This window comes from Delphinus delphis, chromosome 6 (assembly GCF_949987515.2).
Source record: "Delphinus delphis chromosome 6, mDelDel1.2, whole genome shotgun sequence".
Taxonomy (NCBI): Eukaryota; Metazoa; Chordata; class Mammalia; order Artiodactyla; family Delphinidae; genus Delphinus; species Delphinus delphis.
This window is the reverse complement of record NC_082688.1, coordinates 86872978-86900290: the sequence shown is the minus strand read 5'-3', so window position 1 is coordinate 86900290 and position 27313 is coordinate 86872978. Positions and strand designations below refer to the sequence as shown.

At 34.6% G+C, this 27313-nt stretch overlaps 1 protein-coding gene across 1 annotated transcript in view; it reads right to left on the bottom strand.

The window, feature by feature from the left end:
- Window positions 1-27313, bottom strand: part of ERCC6L2 (ERCC excision repair 6 like 2) — a 139879-nt gene that overhangs the window by 94492 nt on the left and 18074 nt on the right. The window contains exons 3-4 of the mRNA XM_060015004.2: window positions 11534-11656; window positions 1879-2072 (exon numbers count right to left, since the gene is read on the bottom strand). Coding sequence (XP_059870987.1) covers window positions 1879-2072; window positions 11534-11656 — 317 coding nt within the window. The remainder of the gene's footprint in view (window positions 1-1878; window positions 2073-11533; window positions 11657-27313) is intronic.

The window sequence follows — 27313 nt, the reverse complement described above, 5'->3', positions numbered from 1 at the left end:
CCCACTCCTAGGAATTTACAGAAGAGAAATCAAAATATATGTCAAAAGAAGGCTTATACATAAATATTACTTAAATTTTTACTTACAGTAACCAAAAACTGGAAAACCCAAATATCTATCCTCAAATGAATGGATAACAAAATGTGATATATTCATAAAATACAATACAATTCAGCATTAAAAAAGAATGATCACTGATACATTCAATAACATAGCTGAATCTCAAAAACATGATGATGAGCAAAAGATGCCAGACACAACAGTTCTGGAGGCTCAAATTCCAAGATCAAAGTGTTGGCAAGTTTGGTTTCTTCTGAGGTCTCTCTCCTTACAGATTGCTGCTCTCTGTGTACATGAGTTCCTCGTATCTCCTTCTCTTCTTCTAAGGACAACCAGTCAGATTGGACTCCCAGATTAAGCCCCACCATAATGGCTTCATTTTAATTTAATTACCTTAAGTTACATTCTGAGGTTCTTGGAGTTGGGACTTGAACACATGAATTTGGAGGGGACACAATTTAGCTCATAACAAGCCTCCTAACTGGTCTTTCTCCATTCAGTTCGGCTCTACTCTGCACAGAGCAGCTTCGTTACTTATAAAATGTAAATATAATCATTTTTATCATAATAGTAATCTCCTGAAAACACTTCAGGGACACTCTGCTGCTCTAAGGATAAAGACCAAAATCCTCTAAGAGGCTTTCTGTTCCTTGCTTACCACACTGGTGTTGTCATCTGGCCACTTCCTTCTTACACTCTAGGCTACAGTCATTACATGCAGAAAGCATCAGAACTGTTTTCATTTATTAAAAAGTGCTGTGATCTTTGTTGCCTGAAGGCCTCTATAATTTTGTTTATAAGGGATAAATTTATTTATTTATTTTTGGCTGTGTTGGGTCTTTGTTGCTGCACGTGGGCTTTCTCTAGTTGCAGCAAGCGGGAGCTACTCTTGGTTGCGGTGTGTGGGCTTCTCATTGCGGTGGCTTCTTTGTTGCGGAGCACGGGCTCTAGGCACACTGACTTCAGTAGCTGTGGCATGTAGGCTCAGCAGTTGTGGCTTGCGGGCTCTAGAGCACAGGCTCAGTAGTTGTGGCGCACGGGTTTAGTTGCTCCGCGGTATGTGGGATCTTCCTGGACTGGGGATCGAACCCATGTCCCCTGCATTGGCAGGCAGATTCTTAACCACTGCACCATTAGGGAAGTCCTCTCTGCAAATGTTGTTTGTTCCCTCTTCCTGGATTATTTTCCTGCTCTTTCCTATTCTTACCTATCCTTCAATTCTCACTCAGCTCATAGGTCATCTTCTCTGGGAAGCTCCCTGACTACTCTCCTCACTCTGCAGCAGTCAGGCTCCTCATGTGCTCCTATAACATCCCCTGTTTCATATTATAGCGTTCACATGACTTTATAATTGCCTGTCTCTAGATTCCCCACTAAAATCTTAGGATACAGTTCATTTCTTTTGGGTACTTACAGTCCTGGAATAGTGGTTCTCAATATGTATATGCATTTTTTGCCACTCTATATTCACAACAGACTCCCATAATTAAAATAATTCATGAAAATCACTGTTTTAGTCCAGAGGTATCATACACATAAAAGGCTGCACATGAGATTTAGGACAAGTCCTATGCATTAACATGCATTGTTTGGATAGGTAATAGAGGAAATTAAATAAGGAACTGTATAAAATCTGACTCAGGATTTTCTTCTTAGAAAATAAGTTAATTATTATAAACTGTCTATTTCAATAATCCTGAAATAAAGTTAAATCATGCTAAAGAATATTTAGAGCTTTAAAAAAATCACAATATAAAGGGATAAATACAATTGACATAAACAGAATACTAATGCAATCATTCCCATTATTTCGATTACCTGTTAAGTTCATCCAGACATAAGCGCAGTGTTTCATATGTTGTTAGAGCAATTTCACATTTCCTCTGTTTCACACGAGTCAGTTCACTGTCTTTTTTGTTACCATGTAAAATAGTGACTCTGAAATATCCCCAGGTGTCCAGTTCATCCCTCCAGTTGTAGAGGACAGAAAGAGGAGCAACTATTAAGAACATCTGTAAAAAGAAGAAAAAAAATTTAATGATATAATTTTTTAAATGAAAAAGAACCCCAAAGTTAAATCCAGAATATCAATAGTCCTATTCCTTGATTTTTGACACTGTAGTTAATAAGTATAAATACAACTGAGAAATTGAATATATCTGGACTTAGAAGTCCATCAAAAAGTACTGTTGTTTACTTAGCACCTTATTAGGAAAAAAATAGATACCCAACCTTGTCCAAAGGAGCAGCTATTTTTTATTTTCCCCCCAAAAGGAGTTGAGAGATAAGAAAAAAATAATTCTCCAAAACAAGAAAAAAGAGAGTATAATCAGGATCCCAGTAATAACTTCAAGGGCCATGTGAGTAATAGAAATATGCAAAGCAGGCCAGGTTTTTTATTGAAATGTATGGTCTTCCAGAGCTCTCTTTCCTTTTCACTTTCCTAGTCCATTTCCTCTCCCTCTCTCTCAGATACTATCAGTTGATAACCTGGAAAATTCACTGGAAAATTGAAGCAATTAGAAGAAAACCTCTTCTCTTATCACTAGATCAATAACCTACCTATAATTACTTCTATATATTCTGCTCTCCCATCTATTACCATGGGTGAACTGTCCATGTTCTTTTCTAAAGACAAACCCTGAACTTATATAGTGGCTCCAATCACTTCCTGTCAACCTGAAGTCAATGATGAAGAAACTGTTCCCAATCTGCCCAACATGATTACATTCTGCTTTTCAATGGACCGCATACAACCCCAAGCAAACACATTCTAATATATATTTCTCAGCGTTAAAAAACAAACCTAACAAACAAAAAAGTTCCTTCTTAAACCTACATCTCTCTCTAGCTATCCCCCATTACTTTACTTTCTTTATAGAAATGATCCTCAGGAGTTATCAATACTTGCTGTCCCTACTTACTCTCCTCCTGTTCTCTCTTAACTCATGTAAGTGGGACTTCTGCCCTAACCCATTAAGATTAACAATATTTCTGTTTAATCTTGAAATAAATGTTTTGGGGTTTCACCAACATTTCCTGTACTAATCCCAAATCCTGTTGTCATCAGCCATTTTAATTTTTAATGTTTTTATCTCCTACTGTTACCACTATTCCTAAGCTATTATCTTTAATAGGGTTTTAAGTAAGTTTCTTTTCTGCAGTTTTATACTTGTCCTACTTGATAAAGATGAGCCAATTACACATACATACAAACAAAAAAATTAAATAACAAACAAAAAAATAATACAATACTACTCTAAATCCTACACTCTCTTCTATGAAACATTTCAGCTGGGCCATTTGTCAGTTGTAAGATGTCATATCTGTGACTTTGTTTTAGAAACAGGAAAAAGAAAAAGAAGAGAAGATTAACCTACTAAATGTGAGAGTTCCTTTCTTCTACCCCAGCATCAAGCATATATAAGTACTTTTTTGTCATACGTGATTCATCTCAAATAGTTTCATCTTCTGGCTCGGAATTTATCTTATGAATTCCATTTTTCTCCTACTACCTTCAAATAAAAAATTTGGGCTCCAAGTAATAAGCCCAGTTATTGTCTCTGCCCAACCCCCCAACCTTTTTACTTTTTAATATCATAAGATGAAAATGTTATCCAAACTCCATCTGAGCACTTTGAGCAGTTTTCCACTCGAGGGGTCATTCATCAAAGGTGTCAACGAAGCTACACTTTGTTGTACAGCAGAAACTAACATACCATTGTAAAGCAATTATACTCCAACAAAGGTGCTAAAATAAATAAATAAAAAAAAAAAATCCCAAACATAAAAAAAAAAAAAGGTGCCAATGAACCTAAAGATTCCTAGAATCGGCCCTAAGATTCCAGAAGTTGTTTAAAAATTAAGACATTCCTTATAGACATTATTGGTCTTCAAAGTTGTAAAAGGTAAATCAAATGGATCAATAACTCATTTTAATACTAAAAGAGGTAAGAAAACTGAGTTATGCCATTTAACAGACATTAACCCAAGGACTTCACATAAAAATGCTATAAAGTAAAAATATTTATTATTTCCTTTTTAGAGATGAGAAAACTAAAGTATAGATGTGTTAAATAATATGCCCAAGGTCATAATGCTATAAAGTGGAAAAGTAAGTATTTGAACCCATGTCTGTGTAATGCCAAAGCTCTTAACCAACAATGATATATCATGTTAGCACCTTAAATCAGAAAGCCTATGACCTTGAGATGCATAACATTCTTATTTGCCACTGTAACTATGGTACTTTGTGCTGTGCTTAGAAAACAAAGGTGTTCAGTTGATAAATGAAATAATGAATAAAAGCATGTGTCAGTGGCAAGGTAGGAATAGCACTGTCTATGCAGAGGACAATGACAGACCACCAGAGCCAAAGTAAAAATTTCACATTGGAGGAAGTGTGATATCAAGCTGAAAAATAAAATGTACCTATATTGAGAGAACTTACAGACCATAAAATTGGAATTTTTGCTATTTAACGCAAAACTCTAAAGCATATTCCCTGTAATTAACTCTACAATCTTAATTCTTTCAAAAATGCCAAATCTAATTAATTTACATCCTAATTGTGCATAATTGATAACTTTTCCTTTGATATATTACGGCTATTTAATATATGGAAATTTAAGTTGAGAATCCACTCTAGGAGCCTCTGCAAATCCCTTTTAGAAAAGCAGCATGATAGGAATACCAAAACTTGATAAACAGTCTTAACAAAGTAGAAAATTATAGACCAATATCACTTAGATCAATGGAGAGCAAAACAATAAATATCATCTCTTCTAATTAAACAAAAGTAAATAAAACCTGAGAATGGAAATGACAAGTAAAATTATATTTTCAGAAAACATAAGTAAAGCAAATAAATGAACAGTAAATTAACTAACAAGAATATCAAAGAATTAAGAAAGTCAAATTTAAAAATATATGTGGCACCTTAAATAACTTAGACCAGATTGACTTATAACTTATATACAAATGATTCCAAAAGCAGCAGAATGTATTCTTAAGTTCACATGTGACATTCTCCAGGATAGACCATATGTTAAGCCACAAAAAAAGCCAATATATTTATGAAGGTTGAAATCATATCAAGCATCTTTCCTGATGACAGTGGTATAAAACTAGAAATCAATTACAAGACAAAAACTGGAAAATTCACAAATTTGTGTATAGTAAACAACATGCTACTGAACAACCAATGAGTCAAAGAAGAAATCAAAGGAGGAATCAAAAAATACCTTAAGACAAATGAAAATGGAAATATAATGTACCAAAATTTATTGCTGCAGCAAAAGCAGTTCTATGAGGAAAGTTCATAGTGATAAATGACTACCTCAAGAAACAAAAAAATTCTCAAATACACAACCAAACTTACACCTCAAGGAACTAGAAAAACACAAACTAGAAAATGAAGCCTAAAGTTAGTAGAAGGAGGAAACTAATAAAGATCAGAGTGGAAATAAACAAAATAGAGACTAAAAAGATGACAGACAAGGTTAATGAAACTAAGAGCTGATTCTCTGACAACACACACAAAATTGGCAAACCTTTAGCTAGACATAACAGAAATAAAGATAGAGAGCTCAAATAAAATCAGAAATAAAAGAGGAGAACTTACAGTTGATACCACAGATATAAAAAGGATCATAAGAGACAACTACTAACAATTTTATGCCAACAAATTGGAAAACTAGAAGAAAGGGATATATTCTTAGAAACATACGATGTACCAAGACTGAATCATGAAGAAATAGAAAATCTGAACAGAACAGTTCCTAGTAAGGAAATTGAATAAGTAACCAAAAACCTCCAAATAAACAAAAGTTCAGGACCAGACAGCTTCACTGGTAAAATCTATCAAACATTCAAAGAATTAATACCAATCCTTCTCAAACTTTTTGAAAAAACAGAAGAGCAGGGGATGCTTCCAAACTTATTTTATGAGGCCCAATACCAAAACCAGACAAGGATACCACAAGAAAGGAAAATTATAGGCTATATCCCTGATGAACATAAATATAAAAATCCTCAATGAAATATTAGCAAGATGAATCCAACAATACATCAAAAATGATCATAAATTATGATCAAGTGAGATTTATTCCATAGATGCAAGGACGATTCAACATATGCAAATCAACTGCATGATACACCACATTAACAAAATGAAAAATAAAAACCATACGGTCATCTCAACAGAGCAGAAAAAGCATTTGAGGAAATTCAACATCCATTTATGATAAAAACTCAACAAATTGGGTACAGAGACAACATACCTCAACATAATAAAGGCCATATACGACCAGCACACAGTTAACATCATACTCAATAGTGAGAGCTGAAAACTTTTCCTGTATGACAAGGAACAAGACAAAGATGCACACTTTCACCACTTTTATTCCCATAGTACTGAAAATCCTAACCAGAGGGGGGAAAAAAATCCAAATTTGAAAGGAAGTAAAACTGTCACTATTTGCCAAAGACACAGAAATACACGGAAAACCCTAAACATTCCACCAGAAAACTGTTAGAATTAATAAAGAAATTGAGTAAAGTTACAGGATACAAAATCAATACAAAAATCCGTTTTATTTTTATACACTAACAACTATTAGAAAGAGAAATTAAGCAAACAATCTCATTTACAACTGTATCAAAAAGGATAAAATAACTAGAAATAAATTTAAACAAAGAAATAAAAAACCTGTATACTAAAAACTATGAGACACTGATGAAAAAAATTTTAAATGTCACAAATAAATAGTAAGATAATCAATGCTCATGGAAGAATAAATATTGTCAAGATATCAATAAATGGTGCTGGAAAAACTGGATAACCACATGCAAAAGAATGAAACTGGGTCACTGTCTTATACCATACACAAAAATGAACTCAAAATGGATTAAAGACTTGAAATTAAGACCTGAAACCATAAAACTCCTAGAAGAAAACATATGCAGTAAGCTCCTTTACATCTTGACAATGATTTTTTTGATTTGACACCAAAGGCAAAGGCAACAAAAGCAAAAACCAAAAAGTAGGACTACATCAAGCTAAAAAGCTTCTGTACAACAAAGAAAACCATCAACAAAATGAAAAGGAAATCTACTAAATGGGAGAAAATATTTGCAGACCATGTATATAACAAGGGGTTAATATCGAAAATATATGAAGAACTCAGTAGCAAAAAATCAAACAAGTAGCATCATTTGCAAGATAATAAACTAAAGAAATAGTGTACAGTAAATAAAATACTGGAAAATTTTTTGTTTAATCACCATTGAAATTGTGTCTGATGCTGGCATTATGACTGCTAGAAAAATCCTCCCTCTCTGCATTAATACTGATTATGAATTTTACACAGAATCTTTAAAGTTTTATCATACAAGATAGTAGTATTTTTAAAAGAATTTACTTTGATTCATTTTCATAAAGACTGAATTCCAATCTTAACAGCCTAAATCTAAAGAATCATTCCAAGAATATTTGAAATGTATAGTTTGTATCTTTTCCTTTAGGAATTTATTCTTGGCACAAAACATCTATTTCACACATTCTTAGATGATTTATTCACACTTGAAAAGGTTAAAAATATATATAAGATGCATCATGTATCACACATACATACCTCAAACCCATCACTCCTTAATTGATAACATTTAAATTCATTAAAAGGACTTTTTTCAAGTAGTTCGAACATTAATTTTTCAATATTCCATTGCAATTTTGGCATTAGCATAATAAATATAAAGAAATTTATTTCTCTTCTAGCTATTTAATAGACTATCTTTTAAATTTATTTATTTATGGCTGTGTTGGGTCTTCGTTTCTGTGTGAGGGCTTTCTCTAGTTGTGGCAAGGAGGGGCCACTCTTCATCACGGTGCATGGGCCTCTCACTATCGCGGCCTCTCTTTTTGCGGAGCACAGGCTCCAGACGCACAGGCTCAGTAATTGTGGCTCACGGGCCCAGTTGCTCCGCGGCATGTGGGATCTTCCCAGACTAGGGCTCGAACCCATGTCCCCTGCATTGGCAGGCAGATTCTCAACCACTGTGCCACCAGGGAAGCCCAGTAGACTATCTTTTAAAAATGCACTGAGGTTTTAAATGGATCAAGACAAATTTATCTTTTGTAAATTTCATCACACAAAATTATAAGTTTTGTTTGGATTTGCTTCTGGGGAATACTGTAGGACGTCACTGGTAATCTCATTAAAAACATTCTTTATAGAATTCCAGTTCAAATGATTAACTAAATACATGCATTTATTGATGCCAATAAAACAAAAGGACAAATATAAAAATAAATCCATAATAGCAGTAAAATGCCTGGAAGGGCACTACCGGATGATCAGAACACTACAAAAACAGATGAGAACTGACATACTTGAAGACCTGAGGAATCCATCCTTTACCTACATAAGAGAAAACTTCCAAAAAAAAAAAACAAAAAAAAGAAAACCCACAAAGAAAGTTTTCCTAGAAGAAACTTAAATATGACAACAACCAACAAAATAAAACAACAAAAAAAACTCAATGAAGAACAGGCAGTTGGAAGGACTGGGTCATGGAAACGAATGGAACATTAAATGTAAATAGATTAAATTCTCCAATCAAAAGACATAAAGTGGTTGAATGGATTTTTTTAAAAAAAGACCCAAACACATATTACCAACGAAATTCACTTCAGCTTTTAAGACACATATAAACTTAAAGTGAGTGGATGGAAAATGATATTCCATGCAAATGGAAACCAAAAGAAAGTGGGGATAGCTATTCTTAGAGACAAAGAAGGTCATTAGATCATGATAAAAGGGTCAATTCATCAAGAGGATGTAACAGCTGTAAATGTTTATACACCCAATATCAGAACACCTACATATATAAAGGAAATATTAACAGATGTGAAGAGGAAAAAAATGACAACAATAAAATAATAGGGAACTTCAATACTCCACTTTCAACAATGGATCACTCAGACAGAAAATCAATAAAGAAACATTGAACTTAAACTACACATTGCATCAGATGGACCTAGTGACACATACAGAACATTCAACAGGAGCAGAATACATATTCTTCTCAAGCACATATGGAACATTCTCCAGGACAGATAAAATGTTAGGAGACAAGACAAGTCTTAATAAACTTAAGAAGACTGAAATCATATCAAATATCTTATCACATAATGGTATGATATCAATCAAAGGGGAAAACTAAAAGATCCACAAATATGTCGAGATTAAATAATATGCTCCTCAACAGCCAATGGGTCAAAGAAGAGATCAAAAACGAAATAAAAAAATACCTTAAGACAAATGAAAACTGAAACACAACATACCAAAACTTATGGGACACAGCAAAAGGAGTTCTAAGAGGGAAGTATATAGTGATAAATGCCTATATTTAAAAAAAAGTCATATATACAACCCAACTTTATACCTTAAGAATCTAGAAAAAGAAGAACAAATTAAGCCCAAAGTTAGAAGGAAAGAAACAACAAAGATCAGAGAGGATAAATGAAATAGAGACTAGAGAGATAATAGAAAAAATTAATAAAACTAAGGGCTGTTTTTTGAAAAGATAAACAAAACTGACACCCTTAACTAGACTAAGAAAAAGAGAGAAGGCTCAAGTAAATATAATTAGAAATGAAACAGGAGACATTACAAATAATAACACAGAAATACAAAGGATCATATGAAATTACTCTGCACTATTATACACCACCAAATTAGATAAACTAGAAGAAATGGACAAATTACTATAAACAGACAACCTACCAAGACTGAATCATGAAGAAACAGAAAATCGGAACGGAACAATTACTAGTAAGGAGAGTCAATTGTTAACCAAAAACCTCCAAACAAATAAAAATCTAGGACCAGACACCCTCACTGGTAAATTCTACCAAATTAACACCAATTCTTCCCACATTCTTCCAAAAAACATAGAAGAGGAGGTGATACTTCCAAACATTTACAAGGCCAGCATTACCCTGATACCAAAACCAGACAAGAACACCACAAGAAAGGAAAATTACAGGCTAATATCCCTGATAAACATAAATCCTCAGTGAAATACTAGCAAACTGAATTCAACAATACATTAAAAGGATCATACACCATCGTCAAGTGAGATTTATTCCAGGGATGCAAGGATGGTTCAACACATTCAAATCAATCTGAAAACAAAGCTAAAAACAGTACTTGAACTCTTGAAAACATAAAACACATTAAGAATTATAATGCTTCTTTAGGATCAAATTTAAATTGACACTAAGAATGGACCTAGGGCTTCCCTGGTGGCGCAGTGGTTGGGAGTCCACCTGCCAATGCAGGGGACGCAGGTTTGTGCCCTGGTCTGGGAGGATCCCACATGCCACAGAGCGGCTGGGCCCGTGAGCCATGGCTGCTGGGCCTGCACGTCCGGAGCCTGTGCTTCGCAACGGGAGAGGCCACAACAGTGAGAGGCCCGCGAACCGCAAAAAAAAAAAAAAAAAAAAAAAAAAGAATGTGCCTATGCTATTGAAAATAATAGGAAATTTAAAGTAATAAGATTTTTTAATACCTTAAGCCAATACTTCTCAAAATTTTACACTGAAATGCCCTTAATCATAGACAAGAGTAAACTTGGACTTCTCAGCAATCTTATATATAAGAAATATGTAAAAGACACTGTTTAAAAACGTGCAGAAAGTGGATCATCACCATAATATGGTAAGGATTTCACGAAATCAGTTAAACTTTATTTCTATCCAGTTTCCTGGATGCTGAGGACAATATAAAAGTCAGACACATACCTATAGTACACCTTTCTTTTTTGCATTTCATTTTTTTTAGAAATCTTTTATTTTTTATAAGAATTATGTATAAGATATTTATAAACACACATTTACAAAGGAAAAAGCTGAAGAATGGATATGAATAGCCTTAACAGTCACATGGGCAGAGACAGTGACAAGCCTAGACCTTAGCCTCTCTGATTCCAACTTTGATGTTCCTTGTATAGGATGGATCTGTTTCATATATTCAGGAGGTAATTATTCTGCTATGCAACTTTATCATTGAGGCACCTGTGTTAGCAATATCTACTACTGTCTGTATTTCATTCTCATATAGATAAAAAACAATACAATGGACTTCAATTAACTTTACATACACATTCATGGAAATTTAACAAATTAATCAAATTAAGTCATGTAAATCTTGCCAAGCAAAAGATTGAAAGCCCCAACCCACCCCCAAAATTCAAACTGAAATTACATTTTGCTATTTTCAGAGTCAATCATATCTAACTTGAGGACAAAACTGATAATCCTTCAGAAATTAGGTCTATGAAAGAAATGTTTAAATAATGTCTTTAAATCCTTATGTTTTAAATTTATACTATAATGTATAATGTTTAAAAGTTTCCAGACACTTTTGCAATACCAGCTTCATGAACTGTACATTTCTAGATATCTTACCTTTTTTGCTGTAGAAGAAAGGGGTTCCTTTTTCATACTTCTTAGTAAAAACTCTGGCATATTATTTTCAATATCTTCACGAGTTCCCTTTTTACCCAAAACTGCAGCCAAAAATGAAATAACCTACGGAGAAAAAATCCAATTTTTTCAATCACTGTGTATCGTGATGGACAAAATTTTACTGTTTACCTGAATACTCAGTAAGTGACAATTTGAGTATGTACAAATAGATTTGCTGGGAGGAAACACAATATGAACCACTAGTATTGGTTTTCTTTATTTGTATTAACAAACAAATCTATAATATAAAAGTTACCCTTGAATGCAATAAAAAAAAATTAAAATAAAAATTCTCACATTGCCATCTCTTCCATGATAAGTTCTACTCACTCAATGAATTCTTTCTTGATCTCATCAGTTGAGATATCATATTCTCTATTATAATAAACTGTGTACATTCCTTTTTCCTTGTAGAAAATAAACTCATTAAAGGGGTAATACTTGGCTCAAAAATTTGTGTATTTTTCTGTATCCAATACATATAGGTGGAATGACAATGTTATTTTAAGATAAACTAAGGCAATTCATCATTATACACACCATTCTGAATAACAGCTATTCTCCAAATATCAAATGAGAAAGACAAAAAGACATAGGAAAAAAGGAAATGTAACTTCATACAATGAAAAGCAAGAGATATTTAAACTAGACCTTGGTTCAAATTTCAACCTAAGTTGCTTGGCAGATATGTGAACTTGGGCAACTAAGTTAATCTCTTTGAATAACTAAACTTATATGAAAATACCAAATATAATACTGGAAGAGTTGTTTTAAATATTAAGGGGAAAATATATGAGGTATACATATATATGGGGGAAAATAACTGATCATTACTTTAGAAAAATAAGTTATACAAATATTAAAATCTAAAGAAAAAATATGAGAGAATTAGAAAAACTATAAAAAAAATAGTGTTTTCAACATGGTGTAGATCCTACAATGTGAATCTCAAATGATAGAAAAAAAGAATGGTGCACAAGTATTTGAAGAGATAAGGGCTGAAAGCTTTCAAAAACTGATTTCAAAAATCAAGCCATACACAGAGGTTAAGAATCCATCTGCCAATGCAGGGAACAAGGGTTCAACCCCTGGTCCAGGAAGATCCCACATGCCGCAGAGCTACTGAGCCCACGCACCACAACTACTGAGCCTGCGCTGTAGAGCCCATGCTCCACAACAAGAGAAGCCACTGCAATGAGTAGCCCGCGTACTGCAACGAAGAGTAGCCCTCACTTGCCGCAGCTAGAGAAAGCCCGTACACAGCAAAGAAGACCCAGCACAGCCAAAAATAGATTAAATAATTTTTTTAAAAAGCCACATATTCCATGTCGACTAAGAACATGAAGCCAAAAAAAAAAAAAAAATCCACAAGTAGTTCCTGCAGGGAAAAAACTGCTCAAAATTTGAGACAGAAATATATTAAAAGTGGTCAGAGGAAAAAACAGATTATCTATTAAGCAACAATTAGACAAATAGCTGATCTTGCAGCAAAAACAGTGGAGACACTATACAACGGAGTGATATTTTTATTTAAGTCTTTAATCCATTTTGACTTTATTTTTTGTATATGGTGTTAGAGAATCTTCTAATTTCATTCTTTACATGTAGCTGTCCAGTTTTCCCAGTGCCACTAATTAAAGAGATTGTCTTTTCTCCACTGTATATTCTTGCCTCCTTTGTCATAGATTAATTGACCACAGGTGCATGGGTTTATTTCTGGATTTTCTACCCTGTTCCACTGATCTATGTCTGTTTTTGTGCCAGTATCATATGCCTTTGATTATTGAAGCTTTATAGAACAGTCTGAAGTCAGGGAGCCTGATTCCCCCAACTCTGTTTTTTCTTTCTCAAGATTACTTTGTCTATCTGGGGTCTTTTGTGTTTCCATACAAATTTTAAAATTTTTTGCTCTACTTCTGTGAAAAATGCCATTGGTAATTTGATAGGGATTGCATTGAATCTGTCACTGCCTAAATGTAAAAAACTCCTAAAGAAAAACACAGGCAGAACACTCTGACATAAAACGCAGCAATATCTTTTTGGATCCGTCTCCTAGAGTAATGGAAATAAAAATAAACTGGGACCTAATTAAATTGAAAACCTTTTCCACAGCAAAGGAAACCATAAACAAAACAAAAGACAACCTACATAATGGGAGAAAATATTTGCAAATGATGTGACTGACAAGGGATTAATTTCCAAAATATACAAATAGCTCATACAACTCAACATCAATAAAACAAACAACTCAACCAAAAAATGGGGAGAAGATCTAAATAGACATTTCTCCGAAGAAGACATAAAGATGGCCAAAAGGAACATGAAAAAAATGCTCAACATCACTAATTATTAGAGAAATGCAAATCAAAACTACAACAAGGTATCACCTCACTCCAGTCAGAATGGCCATCATCAAAAAGTCTATAAATAATAAATGCTGGAGAGGGTGTGGAGAAAAAGGAACCCTCCTACACTGTTGGTGGGAATGTAAGTTGGTACAGACACTATAGAGAACAGTATGGAGGTTCTGTTCACAATATGTGTGCCACTTACACAAAAAACATCTACAACAAGAGGTAGAGAAAGACCATTCAAACAAAAACCCAACGAAAGTTGATATAGCTATATTAATATAATACTGAGGCAAAAAGCATTACTATATTAAAGAGGCACACTTGATACTGATTAATTCATTTGGAAGTTATACGAAGTGTAAATTACTAAAGAAGAAACATTTACTGAAACAAAAGTAGTCAAATTGATAAGCACAATGGTAGATTTTGAAATAACTTAGTAAGAAAAAAACAAAGAAATCAGTAAAGATATAGAATATTTGAATAAAATGGTAAGCAAACTTTATCTAATAAACATTTGATAGACCACTGTAAACTACAGCAAAACATAGTTTCACTTAAAGTACACATAAAATATTTACCAAATTTGACATGAAAGTCATAGAGCAAATCTTAATACAACCAACAGACAAAAATCATACACAATATGTTCTTTGGTCACAGTGCAAGAAATCAGAAATAACAAAAAATATAAACAGAAAATCCCCAAATATTTGGAAAGTAAGGAATATATTTCAAAGTAGAACTCACAGTGGAGATTAGAAAATATTTAAGTTGAATACTAATGAGTAATAATTACATATTAAATTTGTGGAATACACTTAAAGACATGCTTTATGAACTTAAATGCATATATATTAGGACAGAAGAGAACCAGCTAATAAAATATTTAAGAATCTATCTGAAAAATATATAAAAGTAACAGAAAACTTAACACACAAAAATAGAATTATAAAGCATGAAAAAGCATAAAATAAAAAAGATTGACAAAGCCAAATGATCCTTCTGTTAAAAGATTTTTAAAAGTGATGACCCCTAGAAAATTGATTAAAAAAAAAAAGAGAAACTAAGAGAACACGCAAACACACAAAAAAATATGTATAAGACATAATAAACATTGTTATGCCAATAACTGTGAAATTTTAGGTGAAATGGAAAAATAGAACTTATCAACACTGAAACAAGAAGAAATGGAAATTTTACATATTCAAATAACTATTATAGAAATCTAAATACATAATTACAAACCTTCTACAAAGAAAACTAAGGGTCAAATAGCCACCAATAAAGTCTACCAATGCTAAAGAAAGCTATAATGCCAGTCTTAGACAAACTCCTCCAGATTTTAGAAAAAGGGAGAAATGTTCTCAACTCATTTTATGAGTTCAACATAACCTTGATAAGGAAATCTAACAAAAATATGGGAAATTTACAGGCCAATTTCTCACACTCACATAGAAGCAAAACTCTTAAAATATTAGCAAATGGAACATAGAAATGTAAAAAAGAAATATATACTAACACCAAGTTTGGTTGACTCTGGAAATGTAATGTTGGTTTAACCTTCAAAATTTAGATAACTAGTATCTTAGGTATTACACTTAGCTTTCCTAACTCTTAGCTTCCTTAAAATAAAAATAAATTAGGGCTTCCCTGGTGGCACAGTGGTTGAGAGTCTGCCTGCCGATGCAGGGGACACATGTTCGTGCCCCGGTCTGGGAAGATCCCACATGCCACGGAGCAGCTAGGCCCGTGAGCCATGGCCGCTGAGCCTGCGTGTCTGGAGCCTGTGCTTCGCAACAGGAGAGGCCACAACAATGAGGCGCCCGCGTACCGCAAAAAAAAAATAAATAAATAAATAAATAAAAATTAAAATAGGACAGTCTATTGGGTTGGTCAAAAGGCTTGCTCTGTTTTTTCCATAAGATGGTTCTAGTAGCACTTAGTTGTCTTCTAACTTCATTCAAAACAATTTTGTTAGATTGTATGTGACAGCTGTCATATCAGTGTGCATTTAAAAACAAACATCAAAATTGGTGAATTTTTGTGTAGCCATTTTAATATTGAAGATGGAAGAAAAAAGTGATGACAGGGAAAAATCTACAACCAACATTACTCTACTGAGCAAGGATCTCATTCAGATTTGACGGAGAAACTAAAACCTTTACAGACAAGCAAAAGCTAAGAGAATTCAGCACAACCAAACCAGACTTTCAAAAAATGCTAAAGGAACTTCTCTAGGCAGGAAACACATGAGAAGGAAAAGACCTACAATAACAAACACAAAACAATTAAGAAAATGGTAATAAGAACATACATATCGATAATTACCTTAAATGTAAATGGGTTAAATGCTCCAACCAAAAGACATAGACTGGCTGAATGGATACAAAAAAAGACCAGTATATATGCTGTCTAACAGCGACCCACTTCAGACCTAGGGACACATACAGACTGAAAGTGAGGGGACGGAAAAAGATATTCCATGCAAATGGAAATCAAAAGAGGCTGGAGTAGCAATTCTTATATCAGACAAAATAGACTTTAAAACAAAGACTATTACAAGAAACAAAGAAGGACACTACATAATGATTAAGAGATCAATCCAAAAAGAAGATATAACAATTGTAAACATTTATGCACCCAAAATAGGAGCACCTCAATACATAAGGCAAATAGTAACAACCATAAAATGGGAAATCGACAGTAACACAATCATAGTAGGGGATTTTAATACCCCACTTTCATCAATGAACAGGTCATCCAAAATGAAAATAAATAAGGAGACACAAGCTTTAAATGATACATTAAACAAGATGGACTTAATGATATTTATAGGACATTCCATCCAAAAACAACAGAATACACGATGTTCTAAAGTTGTCATGGAACATTCTCCAGGACAGACCATATCTTGGGTCACAAATCAAGCCTTGATATATTTAAGAAAATTGAAATCGTATCAAGTGTCTTTTCGGACCACAAGGCTATGAGACTGGATATCAATTACAGTAAAAAAACTGTAAAAAATACAAACACATGGAGGCTGAACAATACACTACTTAATAACCAAGCGATCACTGAAGAAATCGAGGAGGAAATCAAAAAATACCTAGAAACAAATGACAATGAAAACAAGGTGAACCAAAGCTTATGGGATGCAGCAAAAGCAGTTCTAAGAGGGAAGTCTATGGCAATACAATCCTACCTTAAGAAAAAAGAAACAACTCAAATAAACAACCTAAGCTTACACCTAAAGCAATCAGAGAAAGATGAACAAAAAAAAACCCAAAGTTAGCAGAAGGAAGGAAATCATAAAGATCAGATCAGGAATAAATGAAAAAGAAATGAAGAAAACGATAGCAAAGATCAATAAAACTAAAAGCTGGTTCTTTGAGAAAATAAACAAAATTGATAAACCACTAGCCAGACTCATCAAGAAAAAAACGGAGAAGACTCAAATCAATAGAATTAAAAATGAAACAGGAAAAGTAACAACTGACACTGCAAAAATACAAAGGATCATGAGAGATTACTACAAGCAACTATATGGCAATAAAATGGACAACCTGGAAGAAATGGACAAATTCTTAGAAATGCACAATCTTCCGAGACTGAACCAGGAAGGAATAGAAAATCTGAACAGACCAATGACAAATACTGAAATGGAAACTGTGATTAAAAATCTTCCAACAGGGCTTCCCTGGTGGCGCAGTGGTTGAGAGTCCACCTGCCGATGCAGGGGACACAGGTTCATGCCCCAGTCCGGGAGGATCCCACATGCCGTGGAGCAGCCAGGTCCGTGAGTCATGGCCACTGGGCCTGCATGTCCGGAGACTGTGCTCCGCAACGGGAGAGGCCACAACAGTGAGAGGCCCGCAGTATCGCAAAAAAAAAAAAAAAAAAAATCTTCTAACAAACAAAAGCCCAGGATAAGATGGCTTCACAGGCGAATTCTATCAAACATTTAGAGAAGAGCTAAGCCCAATCCTTCTGAAACTCTTCCAAAATATAGCACAAGGAGGAACACTCATAAACTCATTCTACAAGGCCACCATCACCCTGACACCAAAACCAGACAAAGATGTCACAAAGAAAGAAAACTACAGGCCAATATCACTGATGAACTGAGATGCAAAAATCCTGAACAAAATACTAGCAAACAGAATCCAACAGCACATTAAAAGGATCATATACCATGATCAAGTGGGGTTTATCCCAGGGATGCAAGAATTCTTCAATATACGCAAATCAATCAATATGATCCACCATATTTACAAACTGAAGGAGAAAAACCATATGATCATCTCAATAAATGCAAAAAGAGCTTTTCACAAAATTCAGCACCCATTTATGATAAAAACTCTCCAGAAAGTGGGCACAGAGGGAACCTACCTCAATATAATAAAGGCCGTATATGACAAACCCACAGCACACATCATTCTCAATGGTGAAAAACTAAAAGCATTTCCTCTAAGATCAGGAACAAGACAAGGATGTCCACCCTCACCACAGTTTTGGAAGTTGTAGCCACAGCAATCAGAGAAGAAAAAGAAATAAAAGAAATACAAATTGGAAAATAGCAAGTAAAACTGTCACTGTTTGCAGATGACATGATATTATACATAGAGAATCCTAAAGATGCCACCAGAAAACTACTAGAGCTAATCAATGAATTTGGTAAAGATGCAGGATAGAAAATTAATGCACAGAAGTCTCTTGCATTCCTATACACTAATTATGAAAAATCTGAAAGAGAAATTAAATAAACACTCCCATTTACCATTGCAACATAAAGAGTAAAATACCTAGGGATAAATCTACCTAGGGAGACAAAAGACCTGTATGCAGAAAACTACAAGACACTGATGAAAGAAAGTAAAGATGATACAAACAGATGGAGAGATACACCATGTTTTTGGATTGGAAGAATGAATATTGTGAAAATGACTATAATACCCAAAGCAATCTACAGATTCAATGCAATCCCTATCAAATTACCAAAGGCTTTTTAAACAGAACTGGAAGAAAAAAATCTTAAAATTTGTATGGAGACACAAAAGACCCCAAATAGCCAAAGCAGTCTTGAGGGAAAAAAACAGAGCTGGAGGAATCAGACTCCCTGACTTTAGACTATAGTACAAAACTACAGTAATCAAGACAATATGGTACTGGCACAAAAACAGAAATGCAGATCAATGGAACAGGATAGAAAGCCCAGAGATAAACCCACGCAGGTATGGTCAACTAATCTATGACAAAGGAGGCAAGGATATACAGTGGAGAAAAGACAGTCACTTCAATAAGTGATGCTGGGAGAATTGGACAGCTACATGTAAAATAATGAAATTGGAACACTCCCTAACACCATACACAAAAATAAAATCAAGATGGATTAGTGACCTAAATGTAAGACCCGACACTATAAAACTCTTAAAGGAAAACATAGGAAGAACACTCTTTGACATAAATCACAGCAAGATCTTTTTTGATCCACCTCCTAGAATAATGTAAATAAAAAGAAAAATAAACAAATGGGACCTAATGAAAGTTAAAAGTTTTTGCATGGCAAAGGACACTACAATCCAGACGAAAAGATAACCCCCAGAGTGGGAGAAAGTATTTGCAAAGGTATTAATGGACAAAGGATTAATCTTCAAAATATATAAACGGCTCAGGCAGCTCAATATTAAAAAAACAAACAACCCAATCCAAAACTGGGCAGAAGACCTAAATAGACATTTCTCCAAAGAAGACATACAGATGGCCAAGAAGCACATGAAAAGCTGCTCCACATCACTAATTATTAGAGAAATGTAAATGAAAACTACAATGAGGTGTCATCTCACACCAGTTAGATTGGGTATCATCTGAAAATCTGCAAACAACATGCTGGAGAGGGCCTGGAGAAAAGGGAACCCTCTTGCACTGTTGGTGGAAATGTAAATTGATACAGCCACTATGGAGAACAGTATGGAGGTTCCTTAAAAATCTAAAAATAGAATCATATGATCCAACAATCTCACTACTGGGCATATATCCAGAGAAAACCATAATTCAAAAAGACACATGCACGCCAATGTTCATTGCAGCACTATTTACAATAGCCAGGAAATGGAAGCAACCTAAATGCCCATCGACAGATAAACGGATAAAGATGTGGTATATATATATACAATGGAATATTGTTCAGCCATAAAAAAGAATGAAATTGGGTGACGTGGATGAAATTAGAGACGTGGATGGATCTAGAGACTGTCATACAGAGAGGAATAAGTTAAAAAGAGAAAAACAAATATCGTATATTAACGCATATATGTGGAACCTAGAAAAATGGTACAGATGAACTGGTTTGCAGGGCAGAAACTGAGACACAGATGTAGAGAACAAACGTATGGATACCAAGAGGGGAAAGTGGCGGGGGTGGTGGTGGTGGTGCGATGAATTGGGAGATTTGGATTGACATATATACACTAATATGTATAAAATGGATAACTAATAAAGAACCTGCTGTATAAAAAAATTAAGTTAAATTCAAGAAAAACAAAAAAAAATTGAGTGTTCAGTACAGTAAAACTGAACAATGACACAATAAAAAGACTAGAATCAAGACTCATACATATATGGACAGCCAGCTCAACTGAAAAATGGGCAAAAGACTTGTATCTTAGTCACTTTGGAGTGCTGTAACAAATTACCATAGACTGGATGGCTTAAATAACAAACTTTCATTTCTCAGAGTTCCGGGGGCTAAGAATTTCAAAATCAATGTGCTGGTAGATCTGATGTCTGGTGAAAGCCCACTTCCTGTTTTGCAGATGGCAGTCATCTTGTATCCTCAGATGACAGAACGCAGACTGAGGGGGTACTTCCTAGTAACTCTTCTTACAAAGCCACTAACACCATCATGAGAGTTTCACACTCATGACCTAATTGCCTTTCCAGAGGCCCCATCTCCAAATACCATCACATTGGGGATTAGAGTTTCAACAAATGAATTTTCAGGAGATGCAAACATTCCATTTATAGCAACATGAATACACAATTCTCCAAAGAAGATATACAAAATGGCCAAAAAGCACATGAAAAGTTGTTCAACACCATTGATCATTACAGAAATGCAAATCAAAACCACAGTGAGGTACCACTTCATATGCACTAGGATAGCTACTATGAAGAAAACAGAAAATAACAGTGTTGAGAAGGATGTGAAGAAACATGAAACCTCATACATTGCTAGTGGGAATGTAATATGGTGCAGCCATTGTGGAAAATGGTTTAGCAGTTGCACAAAAAATTAAACATAGAATTACCATATGACCTAGTAATTCCACTCCTAGGTATATATACAAGGGAAATGAAAGCATATGTCCACAAAGAAACTTATACACAAATGTGTATAACTGCATTATACACAGTAGCCAAAACGTAGAAACAACTCAAATGTCCATCAAAGGATAAATGGGTAAACAAAATTGTTGTATTTACATGCAATTGAATATTCAGCCATAAAAAGGATGAAGTACTGATACATGCTACAATTTGGATGAGCCTTGAAAGCATTACACTAAATGAAAGCACCAGACACAAAAAAGTCACAACTGTATTTCCTTTATATGAAATATTCAGAAAAGGCAAATCTATAGATGCAGAAGATCAATTAGTGGTTGGCAAGGGATGGTGGGAAGGGGAAAAGAAAATTGATTACTTAATGCGTATGGGGTATTGTTCTGTGGAGATGCAAAAGTTGTGAAACCAGAGGGAGATGGGGGTTGCACAACACTGTGAATGCACTAAATGCCACTGAATTGCAAAAATTGAAATGGTTAATTTATGTTATGTGAATTTCATCTCAATAAAAAAATTATACCTTACAGTTTTATGAGTATGCATTTATGTATGATATAATCACTATTATTTTAGTTCTTGAGAAAAAGAGGAAAAATATGTAAAATATCAAGCTAGTACATAAGAATGATTCAATAAACAAGAGCTTTTTTTTTCTTCTTCTTTTTGTGGTACGCGGGCCTCTCACTGTTGTGGCCTCTCCCATTGCAAGCACAAGCTCCGGATGCGCAGGCTCAGCAGCCATGGCTCACGGGCCTAGCCGCTCCGCGGCATGTGGGATTCTCCTGGACCGGCGCACGAACCCGCGTCCCCTGCATCGGCAGGAGGACTCTCAACCACTGCGTCACCAGGGAAGCCCAACAAGAGCTATTTTTGTTAGCATCATTTCACTGAGGTAAGGAGCCTTTATGCCCTGAATACAGTCTTGCATATCACAATAAACAAAGTAGATTTTCAGTAAATTATGTTATCTAAAAGATTGTAAAATAATGATAAATAAGGATAGTCAAAACTTCTGCTGAGTTTTTAAATATTCTTTAAAATCTGCATTCTGAACCCACATTACAAAAGGCAGTGTAATGCAGGAGCTATGGCAAAGACTTTGGAGTCTGACCAACCAACATTATACTACCTACGTGACCCTGTGCAATTTCTATAATGTCGCCAAAAATTTCAACTTTTTCATCAATAAAATGCATGAATAATGCCTAATTAACATACATTTAATGGAAAATGTATATCGTAGAACATGGCACATAGGTTAGGGGTCATTAAATATATAACCACAGAAAGATATGATTACTCAATTCAACTTTAATTAATGCATTCAATAAAATATATTAATATACTTATTACCTACTACATGCCAGGTACTGTCCTGGGCACTGCAAAAGTTTAGATGAAAAGCTTATTTCTATCCTCCAGCAGTTTGAAATCCATGAGTTGGCATGGGCGACTGAGGAGGTAATGGAGAAGAGTTGAAGAAGCATTGTTGAGAAAAAACTGATGAATAAAAATAAAGTTACTGAAAAATTCAGCAAGAGATTGGTGAGAGAAAAATGATTGATGTACTACATAGAACTGAGATTAAAGGAGACATAAAGAATGTTCCACAAATGACTGAGTTTTAAGCACTGGACAATTACTTTTTTTTTTTACTTAAGTATAGCTGATTTACAATATTTTTAGTTTCAGGTGTACAGCACAGTGATTCAGTTACTTTTTTTCAGATTATACTCCATTATAGCTTATTATAAGATATTGAATATAATTCCCTGTGCTATACAGTAAATCCTTGTTGCTTATCTATTTTATATATAATAGTTTGTATCTGTTAATCCATATTCCTAATTTGTCCCTCCTCACTCCCACTCCACTTTGGTAACCGTATTTTCTACGTCTGTGAGTCTTTTTCTGTTGTCTGTGTGTGTGTGTGTGTGTGTATACACATAATTTTCTATGTTCCACATAGAAGTGGAACATAAGAATATCATTAGTATTTGTCCTTTTCTTTTTGACTTACTTCACTAAGCATAATGATCTCTAGGTCCACCCATGTTGCTGCAAATGGCAATACTACATTCTTTTGGGGGTGCTGGGTAATATTCCATTGTGTGTGTGTGTGTATACACACACACACCACATCTTATTAAACCAATCATCTGTTAATGGGCACTTGGGTTATTTCCATATCTTGGGTATTGCAAATAGTGCTGCTATGAACACTGGGATGCATGTATCTTTTTGAATTAGTGTTTTCATCTTTTCTAGATATATGCCCAGGAGTAGGATTGCTGGATCATACCGTAGCTCTATTTTCAGTTTTTTAAGGAAACTCCATACTGTTTTCCATAGTGGCTACACTGATTTACATTCCCACCAAGTGGGAATGTAAATTCCCACTTCTTTTCTCTGCACCCTCTCCAAAATTTATTATTTGTAGACTTTTTGATGATAGCCATTCTAACCAGTGTGAGGGAACACCTCATTGTAGTTTTGATTTGCATTTCTCTAATAATTAGCAATGTTGAGCATCTTTTCATGTGCCTGTTGGCCATCTGTATGTTTTCTTTGTTAAAATGCCTATTTAGGTATTCTGCCCATTTTTTTGCTTGGGTTGTTTGCTTTTTTGATATTGAGTTGTACAAGATGTTTGTATATTTTGCATCTTAATCCCTTTTTGGTCACATCATTTGCAAATATTTTCTCCCATTCTGTATGTTGTCTTTTAATTTTGTTGATGGTTCCCTTTGCTGTGCTAAGCTTTTAAGTTTGATTAGGTCCCATTTGTTTATTTTTGCTTTTACTTTTTGCATTGGGAGACTGACCTAAGAAAATATTGCTATGATTTATGTCAGAAAATGTTTTGCTTATGTTCTCTTCTACAAGTTTTATGGGGTCATGTACTTAGGTGTTAAACTACTTTGAGTTTATTTTTGTATATGGTGTGAGAGAATATTCTAATTTCACTGTTTTCGTGTAGTTATCCAGCTTTCCCAACACCACTTGTTGAAGAGACTCTTTCCTCCATTGTATATTCTTGCCTTTGTTGTAGATTAATTGACCACAGGTGCATGGGTTTATTTCTGGGCTGTCTATTCTGTTCCATTGATCTATATGTCTGTTTTAGTGCCAAAACCACACTCTTTTGATTTCTGTGGCTTTGCAGTATAGTCTGCAGTCTGTACAGGTTATACCTCCAGCTTTGTTCTTTTTCCTCAGGATTCCCTTGGCAATTCTGGGTCTTTTGCAGTTCTATAGAAATTTTAGGATTATTTATTCTGGTTCTGTGAAAAATGTCACAGGAATTTTGATAGGGATTGCAGTATATCTGTAGATTGCTTTGGGAAGGATGGCCATTTTAACAATATTACTTCTTCCAATCCAAGAGCATGAGATAGTTTTCCATTCCTTTGAATCATCTTCAATATCCTTTACCAACGTTTTATAGTTTTCAGCATGTAGCAGTGGTCCCCAGCCTTTTTGGCACCAAGGACTAGTTTCATGGAAGACAATTTTTCCACAGGTGGTGCGGGGGAGGAATGGTTCAGGCGCTAATGCAAGCAATGGCTCAGGCAGTAATGTGAGCAATGGGGAGCAGCAGATGAAACTTCACTCACTCACCCACCGCTCAACCCCTGCTGTGCAGCTCAGTTCCTAACAGGCTAAAGCTCATTAACAGTCCATGGCCCGGGGGTTAGGGACCCCTGGCATATTGGTCTTTCACCTCTTTGGTTAAGTTTATTCCTAGGGTTTTTTTTTTTTCTTTGTTAATGTGAGTTTTAAATGGGATTTTTTTTTTTACATTCTTCTTCTGATATTTCATTATCAGTGTAAAGAAATACAACAGATTTCTGTATATCAATCTTGTATCCTGCTACCTTCCTGAGTTCATTTATTAGTTCTAATAGTTTTTGGGTGGAGAATTTTGGGTTCTCTATATAGAGTATCATGTCATCTGCAAATAGTGACAGTTCTACCTCTTCCCTTCCCATTTGGATCTTTTATTTCTTTTTCTGGTCTGACTGCTGTGGCTAAGACTTCCAGTACCATGTTGCATAGAAGTGGTGAGAGTGGGCATCCTTGTCATGTTCCTGAATTTAAAGGGAAGGCTTTCAGCTTTTCACAGTTGAGTATTACTTTGGCTGTGTGTTTGTTGCAAATGGTATTTATTATGTTGAGATAGGTTCCCTCTATACCCATTTTATTGAGTTTTTTTTTGTCATGAATGGATGTTGAATTTTGTCAAATCCTTTTTCTGTCTATTGAGATGATCATGTAGTTTTTGTTTCCTTTTGTTAATGTGATGTATCACACTGATTGATTCACATGTGTTGAAACATCCTTGTGACTCCAGAATGAATCTAACTCGATCATGGTGTATGATCCTTTTTATGTATTGTTGGATTTGGTTTGCTAATGTTTTGTTGAGGATTTCTGCATCTATATTCATCAAAGATATTGGCCTACAATTTTCCTTTTTGTAGCCTCTTTGGTTTTGGTATCAGGGTGATGGTAGCTTCATAGAATGAATTTGGGAATGTTTCCTCCTCTTCAATTTTTTGAAATAGTTTGAAAAGGATAAGTATAAGTTCTTCTTGCATATATGGTAGAATTTTCCAGTGAAGCCATCCAATCCAGGACTTTTGTTTGCAGGGAATTTTTTTTATTATCATAGATTCTATTTCACTCTAGTGATCAGTCTGTTCTGATTATCTGTTTCTTCTGGACTCAGTTTTGGCAGGCTATTTCTAGAAACTTGTCCATTTCTTCTAGGTTGCCCGATTTGTTGGCATATAACTGTTCATAGTATTCTCTCATGATTTTTTTGTACTGCTGCAGTATGGGTTGCTATTTCTCCTCTTTCATTTCTTATTTTGTTTATTTGGGGCCTCTTTCTTTTCTTCTTGGTGAGCCTGGCTAGAGACTTGTCAATTTTGTTTATCTTTTCAAAAAACCAGCTCTTGGTTTTATTAACCTTTTCTATTGTGCTTTATTGCTATTTTATTTATTTCCTCTCTGATTTTTATTATTTCCATCCTTCTGCAGACTTTAGATTTTGTTTGTTCTTCTTTTTCTAATTCTTTTAGGTGGTAAGTTAGGTTGTTCGAAATTTTTAGTGTTTCTTGAGGAAGGCCTGTGTTGTGATGAACTTCCCTCTAAGAACTGCTTTCGCCACATCCAATAGATTTTATAAAGTTGTGTTTTCATCTTTTTTATCTCAAGGTATTTTCTGATTTCATCGTTGACCCACTGGTTTTTTGGTAGCATGTTGTTTAGTCTCCACATTTTCATTATTTTCCTGTTTTTCTTTTTGTGGTTGATTTCTAGTTTCAGACCACTGTGGTCACGAAAAATGCCTGAAATAATTTCTATCCTCTTAAACTTGTTGAGGCTTATTTTGTGACCTTATATGCAATCTACCCTAGAGAATGTTCCATGCACCCCTGAAAAGAATGTGTACTGTGGGGTTTTTGAGAGGTTTTTTTTGGAATGTAGTGTCCTTTAGATATCAATTACATCCAACTGGTCTACTGTGTCATTTATGACTTCTGTGGCCTTACTGATTTTCTGTCTGGATGATCTGTCCATTGATGTCAGTGGGATGTTAAATTCTATTATTTTATTATTGTCAATTTCTCCCTTTATGTCTATTAGTATTTGTTTTATATACTTAGGGGCTCCTATATTAGGTGTGTATATGTTAACAAGTGTGACATCCTCTTTTTGTATTGATTGCTTTATCATTATACAATGCCCTTCTTTGTCTTTCTTCATGGCCTCTGTTTTAAAGTCTATTTTGTCTGATATGAATATTGCTACCCCTGCTTTCTTGTCACTTCCATTTGCATGAAATATCTTTCCATTCCCTCACCTTCAGGGTCTGTCTCTTCTGCTCTCCAGTGAGTCTGTTGTAGGCAGCATATTGGAGGTTCTTGTTTTTTTTAATTCATTCTGCTACTCCATGTCTTTTGATCAGAGCATTTAGTCCACTGACAAAGTAATTATTGATAGGTAT